We start from the raw sequence: 19606 nt of genomic DNA, 5'->3' as shown, positions 1-19606 counted from the left end.
GGACGCCAAGGTCAGAGCCATAAATCAAACTGTTTAAATACCTCAGGCTCCAATTGAAATAAGAAACATAACTGCATTTTACTGGAATGTCCTTCTGTAAGTTTTTATACTTTTGATACAATAATGGATTTTTTTGTTTATCTCTTTGAATATAGCATTAAAATGCAAATAAATCTTTGTAATAAATTTACGCTTGTTCAGTTGTGTGTACTTCTGGATGTTGGATTACATAACTATGTTACTTTTACTATGACCAGCTCTGCATCTGCTACACATATACACACATATACTTGTGCGTGTGTGTGTGTGTATGTATATATATATATATATATATATTATATACACACACATACATATACTTGTGTACATATATACATAATTATATATATATACATACATACATACTTATAAACACCATATTTATTGCTGCTAACAGTTTTATTGAGGCTATAATTCTGCTTAGCTATTTTTGTAGGCTGGAGATAAGAAAGTGAATTACTTACTGTCATTTTAAAATATCCAAGTCTGAAGTTAATGAGTAACAGGAGCTGGTAAAACCAAAGGGCCAAGGTTTCAGTATTTATGTGACAAACAACAGACGAGCAGAGAAACGGACGGTCACTTCAGAGCTTCCAGATGGACACAAACACTCCTGGACTGGTGTTCTTACTCCTCATGTCATGTGTGTGCAGTGCAGTCGGTGAGTGTGTGATGATTATTACTAAAGTCATGTTTAAAGTGAGTAACATAGTGTTTGGACAGGTCAGTCATGTGAGGGGGTCTGTGGAGCGTCTGCTGACCTGTGCTCGTGTCAGCCCACCTGTGAGTCCCTGAAGACCTGCTGCTCTGACTACAGAGACTTCTGTGTGCAAACTCAGCCTTATTCTGGGAGCATTTTTGGTGGAACTGATTTTGTTGTTCTTCACACGACGTTCAACAAAACTGACCTGATCATCTGCAGGTGAGTGTGTGTCAGGGCCTGACCTGGAGCTACAGGTGAGTGTGTGTCAGGACCAAAAAAAAAGTCACCACCTGGATGTAACTAAGTAAACAGGTCGTCTCCTCCTGCAGTTGGTCAGGTTGAGGTTCAGCAGAGTGAGGTCAGCTGACACCTGAATATACTGAATGACCAGGTTATTCCATCAGTGGATTTTTGGGCATATTCCAAGACGACAGTGTCAGGATTCATCGGGCTCAAATAGTGACAAAGTGGATCAGGAGCTTGAGACGTCATTTTCACACATGGATCGTCCACCACAGAGTCCAGACCTTAACCCCAGTGAGAATCTTTGTGCTGAAGCTTTGAGCAGCGTCAGACTCGACCATCATCAATGCAACAGGTGAAACATTAATGCAACAACTGGATGGAAATAAATCTGTGACACTGAAGAAGCGAAATCGAAACAATGACACAGACGGAACAACCAAAGTGTGGGACCTTTTTTTTTTGGTCGCAACTTTTTTTTTGGCCAGGTAGAGAGTGTGTGGGGGTGTGTGTGGGGGTGTGTGTGTGTGTGTGTGTGTGTGGCTCTGTGCTGCTGAGAGGAGTGTGTGTGTGTGAATGATGTGTGTACATGTTATGATCATTGCAGTGTCATTGTCTTTGTTATGACGACTGCTGGATCAAAAAATAGAAACGAGAGAACTCAAAATGAACAGGGTTTATTACAAAAAGACAAAGCCCGGGTGAAGGTGAGAGTCGAGTCCAAAAACAGGGTCTGAAGAAAAGAAAAATCAAACAAAGTAATCAGAAAATGCAATGAAGCAAACTGACAATCTGGCAACGTGTGGAAGAACGAGCCGAGTCTTTGTGCTGCGGAGGTTGAAGCTGATCTGTGATGAGCTGCAGGTGAGGAGTGGGTGGAGACCAGTGGTGAAGGTGGGGCCAGACTCCGCCCAGCTCCAGGCTCTTGTGTCTCTGTGGAGGAGACAGAGAAGGACACAGGGAAAAAACAGATTCCTGACAAGTCTTTGCATGTTTGAGTTTATGAACTATAACATGAGTCTGTCCAGGGAGCACAGCTGAAAACTGACACTCGCATAAGTTTAATTTATCTTGTCTCTGTTTCATTTTTAAATAAATAAACCAACTAACAGCCTCAGTTCTTGTGTTACATCAGGTTTAACGACGACACTGACACTGTGGGATACGTGGACGACCTGAGCCGAGGACACTGTATATCTCCACTGCTGTATGAAACAGGCTGGATCCCCTTTAAAATCTCCTCCAACAACGGGACGAGCTTCACCAGGGCCGGCAGATGGCTGTCGGGTCAGTACAGGTAATAATGTCACTTACTTTAAACATAAACAACAATAACAGAGTCTCTACAGTGCACACGGGAAAGCTGCAGTCAGAACTCAAGGCCGTTATGGTTAATTCGACTAAATGGCAGTACTACGGCACGCCCGGCGTCTCGGGGAGTCTGCAGATGACCTGGAACACCTCCATGGTCAAAGCCGACACAGTCAACATAGAACTGTGGGGCTACAGAGAGACGGGTGAGAATATGAAGACAAGTCACTGTCAGATACACTGTGAAAGTCTACTACATGTACAGCTGTGTGTGTGTATCGGTGTGTGTATATACAGGGACAGCCTACACAAACGACTGGGCCGCTGAGTGGAAGTATCTCTACACTCTCTCAAACGCTCATTCCAACAGTGGCTCCTTCAGTTTTGTACCTGAGCCTGCGTCAGACGGGTTTTCACGGTGGGAGCTGGGGATGCTGCGGGTCAGTTCCAGTATTTACCCCGACGGGATGTGGTACGTCACTGTTTATGTTTCATACTTAGAAGTTTGCTCTATTGTGTAAAATATCCAAACTATTAACTGGGCTGACGCTTGGACATAGGAATGTAGAAGCTCTGTGGACCGAGGACCACGCTCTGGCCTGGCACCTGGACGACACATTCAGAACCAACTCCGCCGCTTGGGCCGAGGACAAGTGTCTGACCTGGGACAAGTATGAAACTCAGCTGCCAAACTTCCTCCAGGAGATCATCGACTGTCCGTGCACTTTGGCCCAGGCCAGAGCCGACACCGGACGCTTCCACGTGAGTACAGACCGGTCAGGTTCAAACAGGAAGAACAGAGTCAAATATTTTATAAATCAGCATTAAGTTGCATTCTCATGTCCAGTCGCTGTTGGTCAATTTAACAAAACTGACCTGTGTCTTTCCCTTAGACCGATTATGGCTGTGACATAGAGAAAGGAAGTGTGTGCACGTATCACCCCGGGAGTGTCCACTGTGTCCGAGCCATACAAGCCAGGTGAGTCCTCCCTCCACCGAGTCAGAGCCGTAAAGACCAGGTGAGTCCTCCCTCCACCGAGTCAGAGCCGTAAAGACCAGGTGAGTCCTCCCTCCACCGAGTCAGAGCCGTAAAGACCGGGTGAGTCCTCCCTCCACCGAGTCAGAGCCGTAAAGACCGGGTGAGTCCTCCCTCCACCGAGTCAGAGCCGTAAAGACCGGGTGAGTCCTCCCTCCACCGAGTCAGAGCCGTAAAGACCGGGTGAGTCCTCCCTCCACCGAGTCAGAGCCGTAAAGACCGGGTGAGTCCTCCCTCCACCGAGTCAGAGCCGTAAAGACCGGGTGAGTCCTTCCTCACTGTAATACTGTTGCTACTTAGTGACAAATATTAAAGACGTTTTATCTTGACCCTGTCCAGCCCAAACTCTGTGACCTCTGGTCCCTGTGACAAACGACTGTAATGAAAATATCAGAGTTATCAGAACATCAAGATATGACTCATATTTTACTGTCAAAGGAGTTTATGATGTGACACAAAAAAACAGTATAATACTGAACAACAACAGCCCAGAGAGGACGTCCAGAGTCTGGTGTCTCAGACGTCCAGAGTGTGGGGGCCTCAGACGTCCAGAGTGTGGTGTCTCAGACGTCCAGAGTCTGGTGTCTCGTTGCAGCTCTAAGACTCTTTATGACATTTATTTCCCCTAAGATCCGACCCTAAACTGAAACCCTCTCCTCCCTCAGTCCTTTGTACGCAGCTGGACAGCAGTGTTGCTATGACAGTCGCGGTGACCAGGTACTGACCGGAGACTCCATCGGGGGCAGTACACCGGACAGAGCCCACGACTGGGGCTCCCCTCCTTATAAGAGACCCCCTCGTGTCCCTGCACAGTCCCACTGGGTCTACGACGTCCTGAGCTTCTACTACTGCTGCCTGTGGTCAGACAACTGCAGCTACTACTTCAAGCACCGGCCGTCCAGCGGCTGTGGGAGGTACAAGACGCCCAGCTCAGGTGGAAAAAACATTTATTTATTTATTATTTACATCCAAATGTGCGTCTAAACGTAAACTAAACATTCCAGCGGTGGTGTTTGGAGATCCACACTTCATTACATTTGATGGAATCAGCTACTCCTTCAATGGAAAAGGAGAATACACTTTAGTCTCTGCACCGTCCAGAGACCTGACCGTCCAGGGCAGGACAGAGCCTGTTACTGGTCAGTGTGAATTTACTTTACACAAACTCGCCGTATTCAGTATTTTAAAGCATATTTCTTTCTTTAAAATGTTCTTATTCAGATAAAATTAAAGCGACAAAGATGACAGCGGTGGCCATGAGGGAGATGTCCTCTGACGTCATCGAGGTGCGAGTGGTCAGCGAGCCCCTCGGCCTCGAGGTCCTGCAAAACCAGGAGACGCTTTTGTTCAGTGAACAGAAGTGGATGGACCTGCAGGGTGAGCGCTCTTATACTGACAAAATAACACAGAAGAAGAATTCAAGGAGCCATTTTATCCACAGTCAAACAGATAAACAGATGAATAACTCAACAAGGACATTTATCAGAATTATAAAAGTACAGTATTTACCGGAGTATACATCGCTCTGGAGTATAAGTCGCACCAGACAAAAAATACATAATAATGAACAAAAAATATATATATAAGTCGTATGTTTGGGGAAAATTTATTTTACAAAATCCAAGACCAAGAACAAACAATTTTATCTTTATAATAATAATAATAAAAAAATGTGGAACAACAGGCTGAATATCAGTACAGCACGCTAACGCTAACGCTAACGCTAACGTAACACATTTATATTTATTCAGCTCCATGAAGCACAGACAGAACTGTGTCTGGTTTGTTAACATAAGATATTAACAGTTAATCAGATAAATAAAGCAGAAAAAACAAGCGACAAGTTTAGTCTGGATCTCACTCCAAATCAATAAATCCACTGAATGTGTGTGACTCCAACTCCAGAGGAAGATGAAGCGTTCAGTGTTTCTCTTTGTCTTTTAAATGACTGTAATGTTGATATTTTAAATGTTCAGTGGTTCAGGAAAAGTAGATACTGGTACAAGTCTAGAGTGTGAATATATTTGAATAATTTCACATTTAAGTCTGAGTATAAGTCGCACCCCCAAACTATGAAAAAAAAGTCACAATTATAGTCCAGAAAATACAGTATATAGATTTTATAGATTTACTGTTAAAATTGTTTATAAATTGTATTATGGGAGACAGTGGCTCAGTTGGTAGAGTGTTTGTGCACTGATCTGAAGGTTGGAGGTTTGAATTCTGCTCCCAGATGATCACTGCTGTTGTGTCCTTGGGCAGGACACTTAAAGAGTGAGTGGTTCTGTGATGTAAAATGCTTTGAGAGACTTGAAGGTAGAAAACTTCTGCCCTTCTGCTGTCAGGACATTTCTCTGCCTTTTAGTTTCAAAATAAAAGTTTGTATCTGGACTAAACCGGCGCTCGCTCCTCTCCAGGCGTGTTCGTGTTCTCTCCCGTCTCCACCAACGTGACGGTGATGTTCCCGAGCGGGGCGGGGGTGGAGCTGCGCCTCAGAGGGGACAACATGGCGACCACCGTCCTCCTGCCGGACGACTTTTTTCATAAAACCCTGGGGCTGATGGGAACTTTGAACGGCAACGCCCAGGACGACCTCACCCTCAACAACAGTCAAGTCGTACAGAACATCAGCGACGCAGAGGAAGTGTTCAACTTTGGAGCCAGCTGTGAGTACAAATACTGCAGACTACACACAGTACAAATACTGCATACTGCACACAGTACAAATACTGCATACTACTCACAGTACAAATACTACACACAGTACAAATACTGCATACTACACACAGTACAAATACTGCAGACTACACACAGTACAAATACTGCATACTGCACACAGTACAAATACTGCATACTACTCACAGTACAAATACTACACACAGTACATATACTGCATACTACACACAGTACAAATACTGCATACTACACACAGTACAAATACTGCATACTACACACAGTACAAATACTGCATACTACACACAGTACATATACTGCATACTACACACAGTACAAATACTGCATACTACACACAGTACAAATACTGCAGACTACACACAGTACAAATACTGCATACTACACACAGTACAAATACTGCATACTACACACAGTACAAATACTGCAGACTACACACAGTACAAATACTGCATACTACACACAGTACAAATACTGCAGACTACACACAGTACAAATACTACATACTACACACAGTACAAATACTACACACAGTACAAATACTACATACTACACACAGTACAAAACATCAGACATGAGGAACAAAACATGAGGAAGTGTTCAACTTTGGAGCAGCTGTGAGACGCCATTTTAATATAACACATACAACATACGAACATTTTAGTACAGTATATAGCACAAATACAGTACAAATACAGCACAAATACAGTACAAATACAGTACAAATACAGTACAAATACAGTACAAATACAGTACAAATACAAATACAGCACAAATACAGCACGAATACAGTACAAATACAGCACAAATACAGTACAAATACAGTACAAATACAGTACAAATACAGTACAAATACAGCACAAATACAGCACAAATACAGTACAAATACAGTACAAATACAGCACAAATACAGTACAAATACAGTACAAATACAGTACAAATACAAATACAGCACAAATACAGCACGAATACAGTACAAATACAGTACAAATACAAATACAGCACAAATACAGTACAAATACAGCACAAATACAGTACAAATACAAATACAGCACAAATACAGTACAAATACAGCACAAATACAGTACAAATACAGTACAAATACAGTACAAATACAAATACAGCACAAATACAGCACAAATACAGTACAAATACAGTACAAATACAGTACAAATACAAATACAGCACAAATACAGCACGAATACAGTACAAATACAAATACAGCACAAATACAGTACAAATACAGCACAAATACAGTACAAATACAGTACAAATACAGTACAAATACAAATACAGCACAAATACAGCACAAATACAGCACAAATACAGCACAAATACAGTACAAATACAGTACAAATACAAATACAGCACAAATACAGTACAAATACAGCACAAATACAGTACAAATACAGTACAAATACAGTACAAATACAGTACAAATACAAATACAGCACGAATACAGCACAAATACAGCACAAATACAGTACAAATACAGTACAAATACAAATACAGCACAAATACAGTACAAATACAGCACAAATACAGTACAAATACAAATACAGCACAAATACAGCACAAATACAGTACAAATACAGCACAAATACAGTACAAATACAGTACAAATACAAATACAGCACAAATACAGTACAAATACAGCACAAATACAGTACAAATACAGCACAAATACAGCACAAATACAGTACAAATACAGCACAAATACAGCACAAATACAGTACAAATACAGCACAAATACAGTACAAATACAGTACAAATACAAATACAGCACAAATACAGTACAAATACAGCACAAATACAGTACAAATACAAATACAGCACAAATACAGTACAAATACAGCACAAATACAGTACAAATACAGTACAAATACAGTACAAATACAGTACAAATACAGTACAAATACAAATACAGCACAAATACAGCACAAATACAGTACAAATACAGCACAAATACAGCACAAATACAGTACAAATACAGTACAAATACAAATACAGCACAAATACAGCACAAATACAGTACAAATACAGTACAAATACAAATACAGCACAAATACAGCACAAATACAGCACAAATACAGTACAAATACAGTACAAATACAAATACAGCACAAATACAGTACAAATACAGCACAAATACAGCACAAATACAGTACAAATACAGTACAAATACAAATACAGCACAAATACAGCACAAATACAGCACAAATACAGTACAAATACAGTACAAATACAAATACAGCACAAATACAGCACAAATACAGCACAAATACAGTACAAATACAGTACAAATACAAATACAGCACAAATACAGCACAAATACAGTACAAATACAGTACAAATACAAATACAGCACAAATACAGCACAAATACAGCACAAATACAGTACAAATACAGTACAAATACAGTACAAATACAAATACAGCACAAATACAGCACAAATACAGCACAAATACAGTACAAATACAGTACAAATACAAATACAGCACAAATACAGCACAAATACAGTACAAATACAGTACAAATACAAATACAGCACAAATACAGCACAAATACAGCACAAATACAGTACAAATACAGTACAAATACAAATACAGCACAAATACAGCACAAATACAGCACAAATACAGCACAAATACAGTACAAATACAACACAAATACAGTACAAATACAGGCATAGGTCACTTCGGGTCTTTCAGTCATATGATTGTCACACTAATGTTCTCTTTTGTGTTCCAGGGGCCATTTCACACAGTTCCTCCTTGTTCACATACGACTCTGTTTATCTTGAGAACGAATACAAAAACGCCCCAAAACACGACCCGAGCTTTGTCCCTGACTTTTATGTTACTGAAAATTCGAGTGATCCTCTGCTGCATCAGGCGGTCCAGCTGTGCTCGGGCGACGGCTCCCAGTTCTGCAGGTTCAACACGACACAGAACGAAAACATACAGAAAATACATGACATTTATCACATGAACAGCTCCGTGCTTTGACTTTTTAGTCTCATTTCTAACTGTTCTTCGTGTTTTCATCATTTGTAGGTATGATGTTCTCGTGGGCCGCAGTCTAACGCTGGGAAACTCCACCAAAATGCTGTTTCAGAGTCATCTTGCTCTGGTGGACGACCTTAAGACAGGTCAGGTCAGAGCACAAAGGTCATGTGCAGCGTGTAGCGTGTTTCTCAGACGCTGTTGTGTTTTGCAGTGGTGACGTGTGGTTTTCTTTCGCCTCCGACTAACGGGAGGAAAAACGGCACTGCGTATTTACAGGGCTCCAGAGTGATTCTGTCCTGTGACGACGGCTACAAGCTCAAAGGGTCGTCAGAGAGAGTGTGTCTGGCGAACGGACAGTGGTCTGGACAGGACACGGTCTGCGCCAAACCCAGTACGAATAAATGATCTGAAAATACGCGTGTGTTTGACCCGTACGACCACATGACGCTCACACAACATCCAATCACACAACATCCAATCAGACGCCAAGAAATCAGACGCCAGCCAATCAAACGACAACAAATATGATTACTTTAATGTGATTGTAATGATTTCTCCTCCAGTCACTTTAAAATAAGACTCTTCTCTGTGTCGGGACATTGACGTCAGATGAATCTATACATGGATTTATAGATTATTCTAAATGGTGGTTAGAATAAGTCAGAAGTTCACATTCAGTAAGATTATTATGACTTTAAACAATCTAGGAAAACCCAGATGATGATGTCATGTCTGTGGAAGCTTCTGATTGGTTTATTGACATATTTGAGTTAATTAGAGACAAACCTGTGGATGTGTCTGAAGCTCACCTGAAACACTCTGCTTCTTTGTGTAACAGTCAAAAGAAATCAGCCAAAACATCGGGAATTATACAATAAAATACAAACAATTAAACACAAGTATAAAGACCATGGGACTGTCCAGCGTCACACCGCTCAGGAAGGACACGTGTCCCAGAGACGAACGAGCTTTGGTCTGAAATGATCAACACAAGAACAAAAGAAAAAGACCTGGAGAAGAAGCTGCTGAAGCTGTAAGAGTGTGTCATTATCCACAGTGAAATGAGGACTGAGGACATGGACTGAAAGGACACTCTGCAGGAAGAAGACATGACTCCAAAAGAAACAGAAAAAACACAGAGGACAGTTTGTAACAGGGACAAAGAGCTTCATGTTTGGAGACATGTCCTGTGTCTGAACAAACTGAAACTGAACTGTTTGACCAGAATGAGCCTCGTTATGTTTGGAGGAAAAAGGCCTGAGAAACACCATCCCACCTGTGAAACACGGGGGTGTCTGCATCGTGTCGTGGGGCTGTTTTGTTGCAGGAGGGACTGGTGCACTTCACAAAACAGATGCATCAGGAGGAAAGAACATTATGTGGAAAAACTGAAGCAACATCTCAACACATCAGCAGGAAGTTAAAGCAACAAATGTGTCTTTAAACGAACAATGACCTGAAGCATACGGCCAAACTGGTGACAAAGAGGCTTAAGGATAACAAAGAGGCTTAAGGATAACAAAGAGGCTTAAGGATAACAAAGAGGCTTAAGGATAACAAAGAGGCTTATGGGTAACCTGATATCAGTCCTATTTTTTATTTAGTGTATGTAAACGTCTGGTTTAAATTGTATATTTTTCATTATCTAAAGTTTAAAATGTAATGTAAATCTAGATACAAGTCTTGTTTTATTTGTTATGTGGCTTTATGAATACAACAACTTAAAACTGTGCCATTTCAAACATATTCACTAAAATCTGCTGTAGTCTGGAGTCACACACATGTTTATCTGTATGTGCTGGAGTCACACACTTGTTCACATGTTTATGATCTGATGTTTGTCTGTTACTTCATGTTATTTGACTTTTAGTTTGAATCTGACTGAAATCGTCTCTTTCAGGTAATGTTCCTGGGATCGTCGTCGGTTCTGTGATCGGAGGAATCGCTCTGATCGTCATCGTCACGACCATCGTCCTCAAAGCCAGAAAAAACAAAAGGTGTGAACTTCATCGTCTGAGGTTTGTCTCCACAGAAAGTGTCACTTTAATAATATGAGGTTTGTTTCTGCAGCAAAAGAACGACTCAGAACGACACGGAGAACAACGCAAATGTGTCTTTGTAATCACTCCATGAACACACACTGAACACACACTGACACGACACTGAACACACACTGAACACAACACTGAACACACACTGACACAACACTGAACACACATTGAACACAACACTGAACACACACTGAACACACACTGAACACAACACTGAACACACACTGACACAACACTGAACACAACACTAAACACACACTGAACACACACTGAACACACACTGACACGACACTGAACACACACTGAACACGACTCAGACCAACGACACGGAGAACAACGCAAATGTGTCTTTGTAATCACTCCATGAACACACACTGAACACACACTGACACGACACTGAACACACACTGAACACACACTAAACACAACACTGAACACAACACTGAACACACACTAAACACAACACTGAACACACACTGAACACACACTGACACAACACTGAACACACACTGAACACAACACTGAACACACACTGAACACAACACTGAACACACACTGACACAACACTGAACACGACACTGAACACAACACTGAACACACACTGAACACACACTGAACATGACACTGAACACGACTCAGACCAACGACACGGAGAACAACGCAACTGTGTCTTTGTAATCACTCCATGAACACACACTGAACACACACTGAACACACACTGACACGACACTGAACACACACTGAACACAACACTGAACACACACTGAACACACTGAACACACACTGACACGACACTGAACACACACTGTAATGACATCACTGATGACATCACTCCAGCCTCAGAGATGGACAAACGTCTTTGTTTTAAACAGTCACTTTAATATAACTTGACTCTTTTGCTGAGTTTGTTTTTTTTCTTTCTAATCAAAGCAGCACAAAGAAACAGTTTACATCACATTTGTTTTTACGTCATTTGTTTTTGTGTTTAATACAGCTGGATGTTGACATAATAAACCTGTTTGGATCTTTGTTTCACTCAAAAGAACATTTAGTACAGACTTTATTCCACAGTTTAATTTACTGTTACTAATTTACAGTTGCAATACAATTTGACAAATATAAATGTTTATTCGATTTAATTAATATCAACGTATGAGAATATCGTCTCAAACACTCAGACTTCTCTTTTCCTGATAAACACTCTGCCTCCTCTGGATCAAATGGACCTGGACACATTAAAACTACTTTTCACACTGCCCCCTTGTGGCTGATCTAATGCAGCAGTTTGTCACAGCAGGACTGAATCCAAATGAAAAGTACAAGTATGACATAATGAAATGACCTATATTTTCAAAAATAAACTTCTAAAATGAGCCAACGCCACTGTCCTCAAATCATTTAGCCTGAAGTGTCCCTAAAGTCACAAAACAAACCTGTGGCATTACTTTTATTTTCAGACTGTTGTCCTTAACACGCCCTGTGCCGTCTATTTGTCAGCCGGGATTAAAATGCCTTTGGTCTGATTTACTCAATCACTGGGTCATTTGTTGATGTAAAATTCCACACGTGTCCTCCGCTGCTGTCGCCCTCGTGCAAACACGACCTGGAACAAACAAACGTCCACTTTTCAGTCTTTGAAAAGGTGGATGGAGTTGTGTCCCGCTGCTTCTCAGGGCACGAGTTTGTAACTTGTTTAGACAAAGACCCTGAGTATGTGACGGGACTGCAGAGGACGCACTTATATAAACTTTCTCTTTACAGCTTTCCAGTCATTCTCCAGCTACTTGCCACGTCCACTCCAGTGTTATAAATACAAGTTACTGGCACTGACCGCTGCGACTCTAAGGACAACAGACGAGGAACGCCCCAACCCCATTCCCCAAGAACACATTCTCGTCCCTTAGATCACACTTGTAGCCAGTCAGTGCTAAAAAGAGAAATACAACAACATCCGGGCGTATAAGAAGGGACTGGAGAAGCTGCGGCGCTCACAGCTTTACAGCCGACGAACTGGAACAATCGCTTCTCAAACATGGAGGAAAACAAACTCATCCCTCGTCCGATTTTCCGAAGAGATGCCGACTGGGATCCTTTTCCAAACTGGACGCAGCCGAGTCGGATCTTCGCTCAGGACATCGGGCTTCCTCCGTTCCTGGAGCCGGGCGACGTGGACTGGCTGGAGTGGGCCAAGAGGAGACTCGCCTCGTTCTCCTGGGGCCTGAACACAAAAGAGGGGCTGCTGTCTCCTTTCAGCGGGCAGCACCTCGCCTTGAACCAGAGCGACCTGAAACAGCTGACGGGGGCAGGGTCAGAGGTCAAGGACAGGTGGAAGGTCCAGCTGGACGTGAAGCATTTTTCGCCGGAGGAACTCGCCGTCACGACCAAAGACGGCTACCTGCAGATTTCAGGTCTGGAGCTGCTCTTTGCTCAGTTTAATGAAGCTTTACAAACTAATGTGACGATGTGTTTCTGCAGGAAAACACGAGGAGAAACAGGACCAGCACGGATCAGTTTCACGATGCTTCACGCGCAAATATAAGTAAGTTTAGATCTCAGAGTCGAGGTTTCTCAAAGCTCAAATTTTACCACATATTAGGCTTTTTCTGTGGGTGGAGATAAAGTGCAGGACTCAAGTCTCAAATGCAGGACTGGGCAAACATCTGACATCGAGGGAACGCTCTGATGACGGGGTTAAAATCTCATTAAGTTGCTGTAATATTTCCTCTTGAATCTCAATGTTACGTCACTTTCTGTGTGGTTTTGTGGAACGTGAGCTTTAAAAAACGCTCATTCCTTCAGCTGTTGATGGAAATTTGGAAAACAAATACATCAATACAAATCAATCAACCAAAATATAAAAAAATCATATCTCGTTTGTTTCTAAATATTTTACTTTTATTGTTCCAGAGTCTTTAGAACGACTCTTCCCACATTAATCTGAGCAAATCCAGCACCGAGGAACGAGCCTCATTGTCCAGTGGGACTTTGAGTCACATGGGTCAAATGCACAAACCCAGCGGCGTTTTACCCTCGACATTTTAATCCCAGAGACGCCCCGAGTGTAAACGACATTAAAGGAATAATAAGTGTTTTTCAAAGACGGGGCAGTATCTCCACAGACCTGACTCGTCCTGATTCGATCTTAAAGAAAAGGTGTTTGTGAATAAACCTCAGACGATAAACGACTTAAAATGTGACATCGAGGATCAAATAAGAGACATAACCCGGAAATGATTTAAATGTGACACAAAGTGAGATGGATCGAGCTGTTCAGGGACAAACACAAAATGTGGACACTTAAAAAACATTATTTGTGAATAATTATAACCGTATGTATCACCAAACATCTCAGAAAGTTCAGTTTATCTCCTGCTAAAATTTGGTGAGTTTAACTGAAGAATTATAGAAAATATTGAAGATTTTAAAGTGTCAGTGACTTTTGGGCCTCACTGTATAAAAACAAACTGCAGTTGTTCTAATGTGTGTGTTTAACAGGGCCGGCTCAGACTATAGGCAGACTGAGCAGCTGCTTAGGGCCCCGACGCCACCAGGGGGCCCCCGAGAGCCCAAACATTTATATTGAAAATAATATATCCAGTTTTATTGTACTGGGGGCTGGTGTGTTTACAGCAGCTTAAATATCCTCTAAAACAAATACATTTGTGTTATATCTGAAGAACAAAATATCTGCTGCTTCTGTGTTTGTGTTTGAGTCGAGCAGAGGTGAGAGCAGCTCAACACACGACTGAACACACGACTGAACACACAACTCAACACACAACTCAACACACAACTGACTGTGTTTGTGTTTGAGTCGCGCAGAGGTGAGAGCAGCTCTGTGTTTACACCAAGGACCTGACAAAATGTACAAACACACAACTGAACACACAACTCAACAGATAACTCAACACACAACTCAACACACGACTGAACACACAACTCAACACATTAAAATACAACAGAAATGAAGAAAAAATGTCTAGAATTTTTAAAAATCTTGACTTATACATTTGTGTTGTTCTTATATGTTTGTATTGTTGTTGTGTTGTTGTGTTGTTGTAGTTGTGTTGTTCTGGATGTTTTCAGTCTGATGTTGTTCAGTTAAACAAAAACAACTGGTCAAAGTGATGAGAGTCAGAATGTGTCAAATGTGAATAATAATAATGTCTTACACTTCATGCTCTTCACAGTCTTGTCAAAGCTCCACACTAGACTCATTATTCATTCATTTCACTTGGTGATGGTCAGATACTACTGTAGCCACAGCTGCCCTGGGGCAGACTGATGGAAGCGAGGCTGCCAATCTGCGCCATCGGCCCCTCCGACCACCACCTATCATTCACACACACACCACTTTCATACTAGGCAATGTGGGTGAAGTGTCTTGCCTAAGGACACAACGACAGAACTTGGTCCGAGCGGGACTCGATCCTCTGACCTTCGGGTTGGGACCAACACTCAACCACTGAGCCACTGTGAATCACCAACAGCTGAGCCAGGAGGGGCCCCAGAGACACATTCAGCCCGGGGCCCCTGAGAGGAGGGGGCCCCAGAGACACATTCAGCCCGGGGCCCCTGAGAGGAGGGGGCCCCAGAGACACATTCAGCCCGGGGCCCCTGAGAGCTGGAGCCGGCCCTGTTTATACGCCTGAATGTTTGGACGTTTTCTCCTGGAATAAGCCGCAGATCCTGATGGCGCTCTTTGTTTGCAGGTTGCCTCTGGGGGTGGAGCTTCAGCAGGCCAGCTCCTCCCTCTCTCCTGACGGGGTTTTGTCCGTGGAGGCTCCGGTACCAGCGTCCAGCGGCACCGGCGACGCCAACCAGACGTCCACCGAGCTGGTCATCCCTGTGCAAGTCAGACACATCACAGACCAGTGACCGCTTCAACCACGAAGAAACAGACCAGTGACCACACAAACCACGAGGAAACTGACCAGTGACCACACAGACCACGAGGAAACAGACCAGTGACCACACAGACCACGAGGAAACTGACCAGTGACCACACAGACCACGAGGAAACTGACCAGTGACCACACAGACCACGAGGAAACAGACCAGTGACCACAGACCACGAGGAAACAGACCAGTGACCACACAGACCACGAGGAAACAGACCAGTGACCACACAGACCACGAGGAAACTGACCAGTGACCACACAAACCACGAGGAAACTGACCAGTGACCACACAGACCACGAGGAAACAGACCAGTGACCACACAGACCACGAGGAAACTGACCAGTGACCACACAGACCACGAGGAAACTGACCAGTGACCACACAGACCACGAGGAAACAGACCAGTGACCACAGACCACGAGGAAACAGACCAGTGACCACACAGACCACGAGGAAACAGACCAGTGACCACACAGACCACGAGGAAACTGACCAGTGACCACACAAACCACGAGGAAACTGACCAGTGACCACACAGACCACGAGGAAACAGACCAGTGACCACAGACCACGAGCACCATGTTTGTGTAACATAAGAGTTTTGTTGTACCATAAAAGCTGTCGTTTTGTAAAGTGGTTTAAATTCTGACACTAACACGTCTGATTTATATTTACAGATAAATGTGTAGATTTAACAAACTAAATGTTTTCAGTGTCATGTGTGAAGTTTATGACACAAACTTTTATCTCATTCACACAAACAAACACACAACAGGCCCACAACATTAAAACACACATCAACACACAAACACACACAAACACACACAAACACACCCCAACACACTTAAACACTGATTCTGCTCGGTCTGTTGTGAAAATAACAAATACTTTTTATAAGCAACAAAACATTCTGAATAAAATATGATGAAAAAGTATGGCATTGTGTGTATCGCGTGAGTGGATTGTGTTTATAGACTTAATAATACTTTATAGTAGTACTTTATAATAGTACTTTAGAATAGTACTTTGGTTCATGATGCTGGTCACGTGGCTCTGAGGACGCACGTGTTTCTTTACTGTTTGTCGCCCTCTACAGGACACACCAGGACTCACAGGTTTATGTCTGAAAATTAAACAGGCTCAAGTATCTGATCAATACATCCAAAGACTCCGCCCACTGCTCCACCCACTGCTCCACCCACTGCTCCACCCACAGCCTCCACTCAGGGCAATGAACTTGAACCAGCCAACATAGTATTCTATAGTACTTTATATAGTACTACTTATACTCACAGACCTATGTACTTATACTCACAGGCCTACGTACTTACTACGTACTACGTACAGACATAAATCCATAACATTTGACTATATCACATGTGTCAAACTCAAGGCCCGGGGGCCAAATGTGGCCCTCCACATCATTTTATTTGGCCCTCGACAGGTAAATTAAAAGTTTGATGGTTTTAAAATGTCATTTTATCAAGAGATACACAGTTACACAATAGTAATAGTAGTAGTAAAAGTATTAATAGTAACAGTAGTAGTAGTAGTAGTAGTAGTAAAGGTAGTAGTAATAGAAGTAGTAGTAGAAGTAGTAAAGTAGTAGTAGTAACAGTAATAGTAGTAGTAGTAGTAAAGGTAGTAGTAATAGTAGTAGTAGAAGTAGTAAAAGTAGTAATAGTAATAGTAGCAGTAGCAGTAGTAGTAGTAGTAGTAGTAGTAGTAGCAGTAGTAGTAGCAGTAGTAGTGGTAGTAGCAGTAGTAGTAGCAGTAGTAGTAGCAGTAGTAGTAGCAGTAGTAGTGGTAGTAGTAGTAGCAGTAGTAGTGGTAGCAGTAGTAGTAGTAGTCCTGTGACCTCTGACCTCTGACCTCTCTCTCATAGACTGTGCACTTTGGTCACATGATCCTGTGAGTGTCCGACTCAACTGACCAAACAGTTCTACTGATAGAGGTACTACTACTACTACTACTACTACTACTACTACTACTACTACTACTACTACTACTACTACTACTATTACTGCTACTGCTACTGCTCCTGCTACTGCTACTACTACTACAACTACTACTATTACTGCTACTGCTACTGCTGCTGCTACTACTACAACTACTACTGCTACTACTACTACTACTACTACTACTACTACTACTACTACAACAACAACTACTACTGCTGCTACTACTACTACTACTACTACTACTACTACTACTACTACTACTACTTCTACAACTACAACTACAACTACAACTACTCCTCCTTCCACCAGTGGGCGTGTCCACGTCCCTGTCGTTGGTCAAATTGGACTGACTCTTCTTGTTGTCACTTCCTCTTTTTCACTTATTATTTCATTTTGTTCCACATTTTTACGTGAAACTGTCACGTGACTCTGAGTTTCGTCATTTGTGTCACGTTAAAATGTGACCGTGTGAAATATTATTTAATTCAGATGTGACAGACTCAGTTTATCACCTGAACAAAAACTTTAGTCACATTTCACTGCGACTCCAGCAGGTTTGACTCAAATGAATAATAATAATAAAAAAAAGTGTAATAAAGACGCGTGGTGTTTATGTGGACAGTGTGGACAGTGTGGACAGTGTGGACGGTGCTGGACAGTGTGGACAGTGTGGACGGTGCTGGACAGTGTGGACAGGGCTGGACAGTGGAGGACAGTGTGGACAGTGCTGGACAGTGTGGACAGTGTGGACAGTGTGGACAGTGGAGGACAGTGTGGACAGTGTGGACAGTGCTGGACAGTGTGGACAATGCTGGACAGTGGAGGACAGTGTGGACAGTGCTGGACAGTGTGGACAGTGGACGGGGCAGAGCTGCTGGTCAAAGAGGAAATGACCATTACTATAACAATGATGTAATGCGTTTGTGGCTCACGAGACTCCCACTCTCCCCGTGAACGAGAGCCGCACAGATTTCCCTCGATTCCGGCTCCGGTCGTAGTATTTTGCGCTGAAATATCGCAGTGTCTCTTTAAAGGAAGGGGGAGTGTGGCATCGAGCGAAGCGATGAATCGAAGGCACCAGAAGCGCCTACCGTGACCAAGTGCGCCGCGAATGTAGGACACGGAGCGGCGTGGATCACACACGGCTCTTTACGCGACACGAACGGACCCGAACCATGAGTGAACGAGCCTCAGTCTGCGAACGAGAGCTTAGTGAACGAGTCCACACACGCAGCATCATGGGAACGCGGCACGGACAGGGTTTTTTTCTCCCAAATCTCGTGAAACGGAAGAGGAGAGCAGAAGTGGCGCGCGCGTGTGTGGAGTGTCAGTGAAACGCGTTGCATAATCCGAGCCGCAGGATAAAACAGCTCCATCCACCTCAGCGGCTCCTCCTCCGCCTCCTTCTGCATCGGAGCCGCGTTTGGCGATGCCCTTTTTCCTCTCGGGGGACACTTAGAGGGACAGGATGTGTTCGGCTCTGGACGTGCGCTGCATTCTGGGGGATTGTCCAGTCACTGAGGCCGGGGCAGTGGGGCCCGGCGCGGGAAGCATCCAGCCCCACTATCTCCTCCTTTTCCTCCCTCCAGCAGGAGCATGCGTGCGTGAGGGATGAGGCTGTGCACAGAGACACCAGGCCAGAACTGCGGCCTACTTCTCCT

At 43.0% G+C, this 19606-nt stretch overlaps 2 protein-coding genes across 2 annotated transcripts; both read left to right on the top strand.

Annotated features, from left to right (window-relative positions):
• Positions 1-611: 611 nt before the first annotated feature.
• LOC117392210 (sushi domain-containing protein 2-like) lies at positions 612-12030 on the top strand. The gene is made up of 16 exons (XM_033990238.2): positions 612-700; positions 763-961; positions 2121-2272; positions 2335-2502; positions 2594-2768; positions 2857-3058; positions 3190-3275; positions 3998-4266; positions 4337-4471; positions 4554-4709; positions 5750-5998; positions 8775-8958; positions 9080-9174; positions 9243-9422; positions 10932-11028; positions 11102-12030. Exons 1-16 carry the CDS (start codon positions 637-639, stop codon positions 11151-11153), a joined length of 2463 nt encoding a protein of 820 aa, XP_033846129.1. The 5' UTR covers positions 612-636; the 3' UTR covers positions 11154-12030.
• Positions 12031-12995: 965 nt separating this feature from the next.
• LOC117391986 (heat shock protein beta-1-like) lies at positions 12996-16911 on the top strand. Its single transcript, XM_033989950.2, has 3 exons — positions 12996-13490; positions 13558-13621; positions 15795-16911. The coding sequence occupies exons 1-3, from the start codon at positions 13115-13117 to the stop codon at positions 15958-15960; spliced, it is 606 nt and encodes a 201-aa protein (XP_033845841.1). The 5' UTR covers positions 12996-13114; the 3' UTR covers positions 15961-16911.
• Positions 16912-19606: the final 2695 nt, after the last annotated feature.

The sequence above is a fragment of the Periophthalmus magnuspinnatus genome, chromosome 23, assembly GCF_009829125.3.
Source record: "Periophthalmus magnuspinnatus isolate fPerMag1 chromosome 23, fPerMag1.2.pri, whole genome shotgun sequence".
NCBI classification, from domain to species: Eukaryota; Metazoa; Chordata; class Actinopteri; order Gobiiformes; family Gobiidae; genus Periophthalmus; species Periophthalmus magnuspinnatus.
This window is presented reverse-complemented; position numbering and strand designations above follow the sequence as displayed.

Excerpts from the sequence above, each read along its gene's own strand:
- LOC117392210 (XM_033990238.2), top strand. The coding sequence starts at position 637 with ATGGACACAAACACTCCTGGACTGGTGTTCTTACTCCTCATGTCATGT. Across the intron at positions 2,273-2,334 it reads GGCCGGCAGATGGCTGTCGG|TGCACACGGGAAAGCTGCAG; the intron begins GTCAGTACAGGT and ends GAGTCTCTACAG. Across the intron at positions 3,276-3,997 it reads GTCCGAGCCATACAAGCCAG|TCCTTTGTACGCAGCTGGAC; the intron begins GTGAGTCCTCCC and ends CTCCTCCCTCAG.
- LOC117391986 (XM_033989950.2), top strand. The coding sequence starts at position 13,115 with ATGGAGGAAAACAAACTCATCCCTCGTCCGATTTTCCGAAGAGATGCC. Across the intron at positions 13,491-13,557 it reads CGGCTACCTGCAGATTTCAG|GAAAACACGAGGAGAAACAG; the intron begins GTCTGGAGCTGC and ends GTGTTTCTGCAG. Across the intron at positions 13,622-15,794 it reads TGCTTCACGCGCAAATATAA|GTTGCCTCTGGGGGTGGAGC; the intron begins GTAAGTTTAGAT and ends CTTTGTTTGCAG.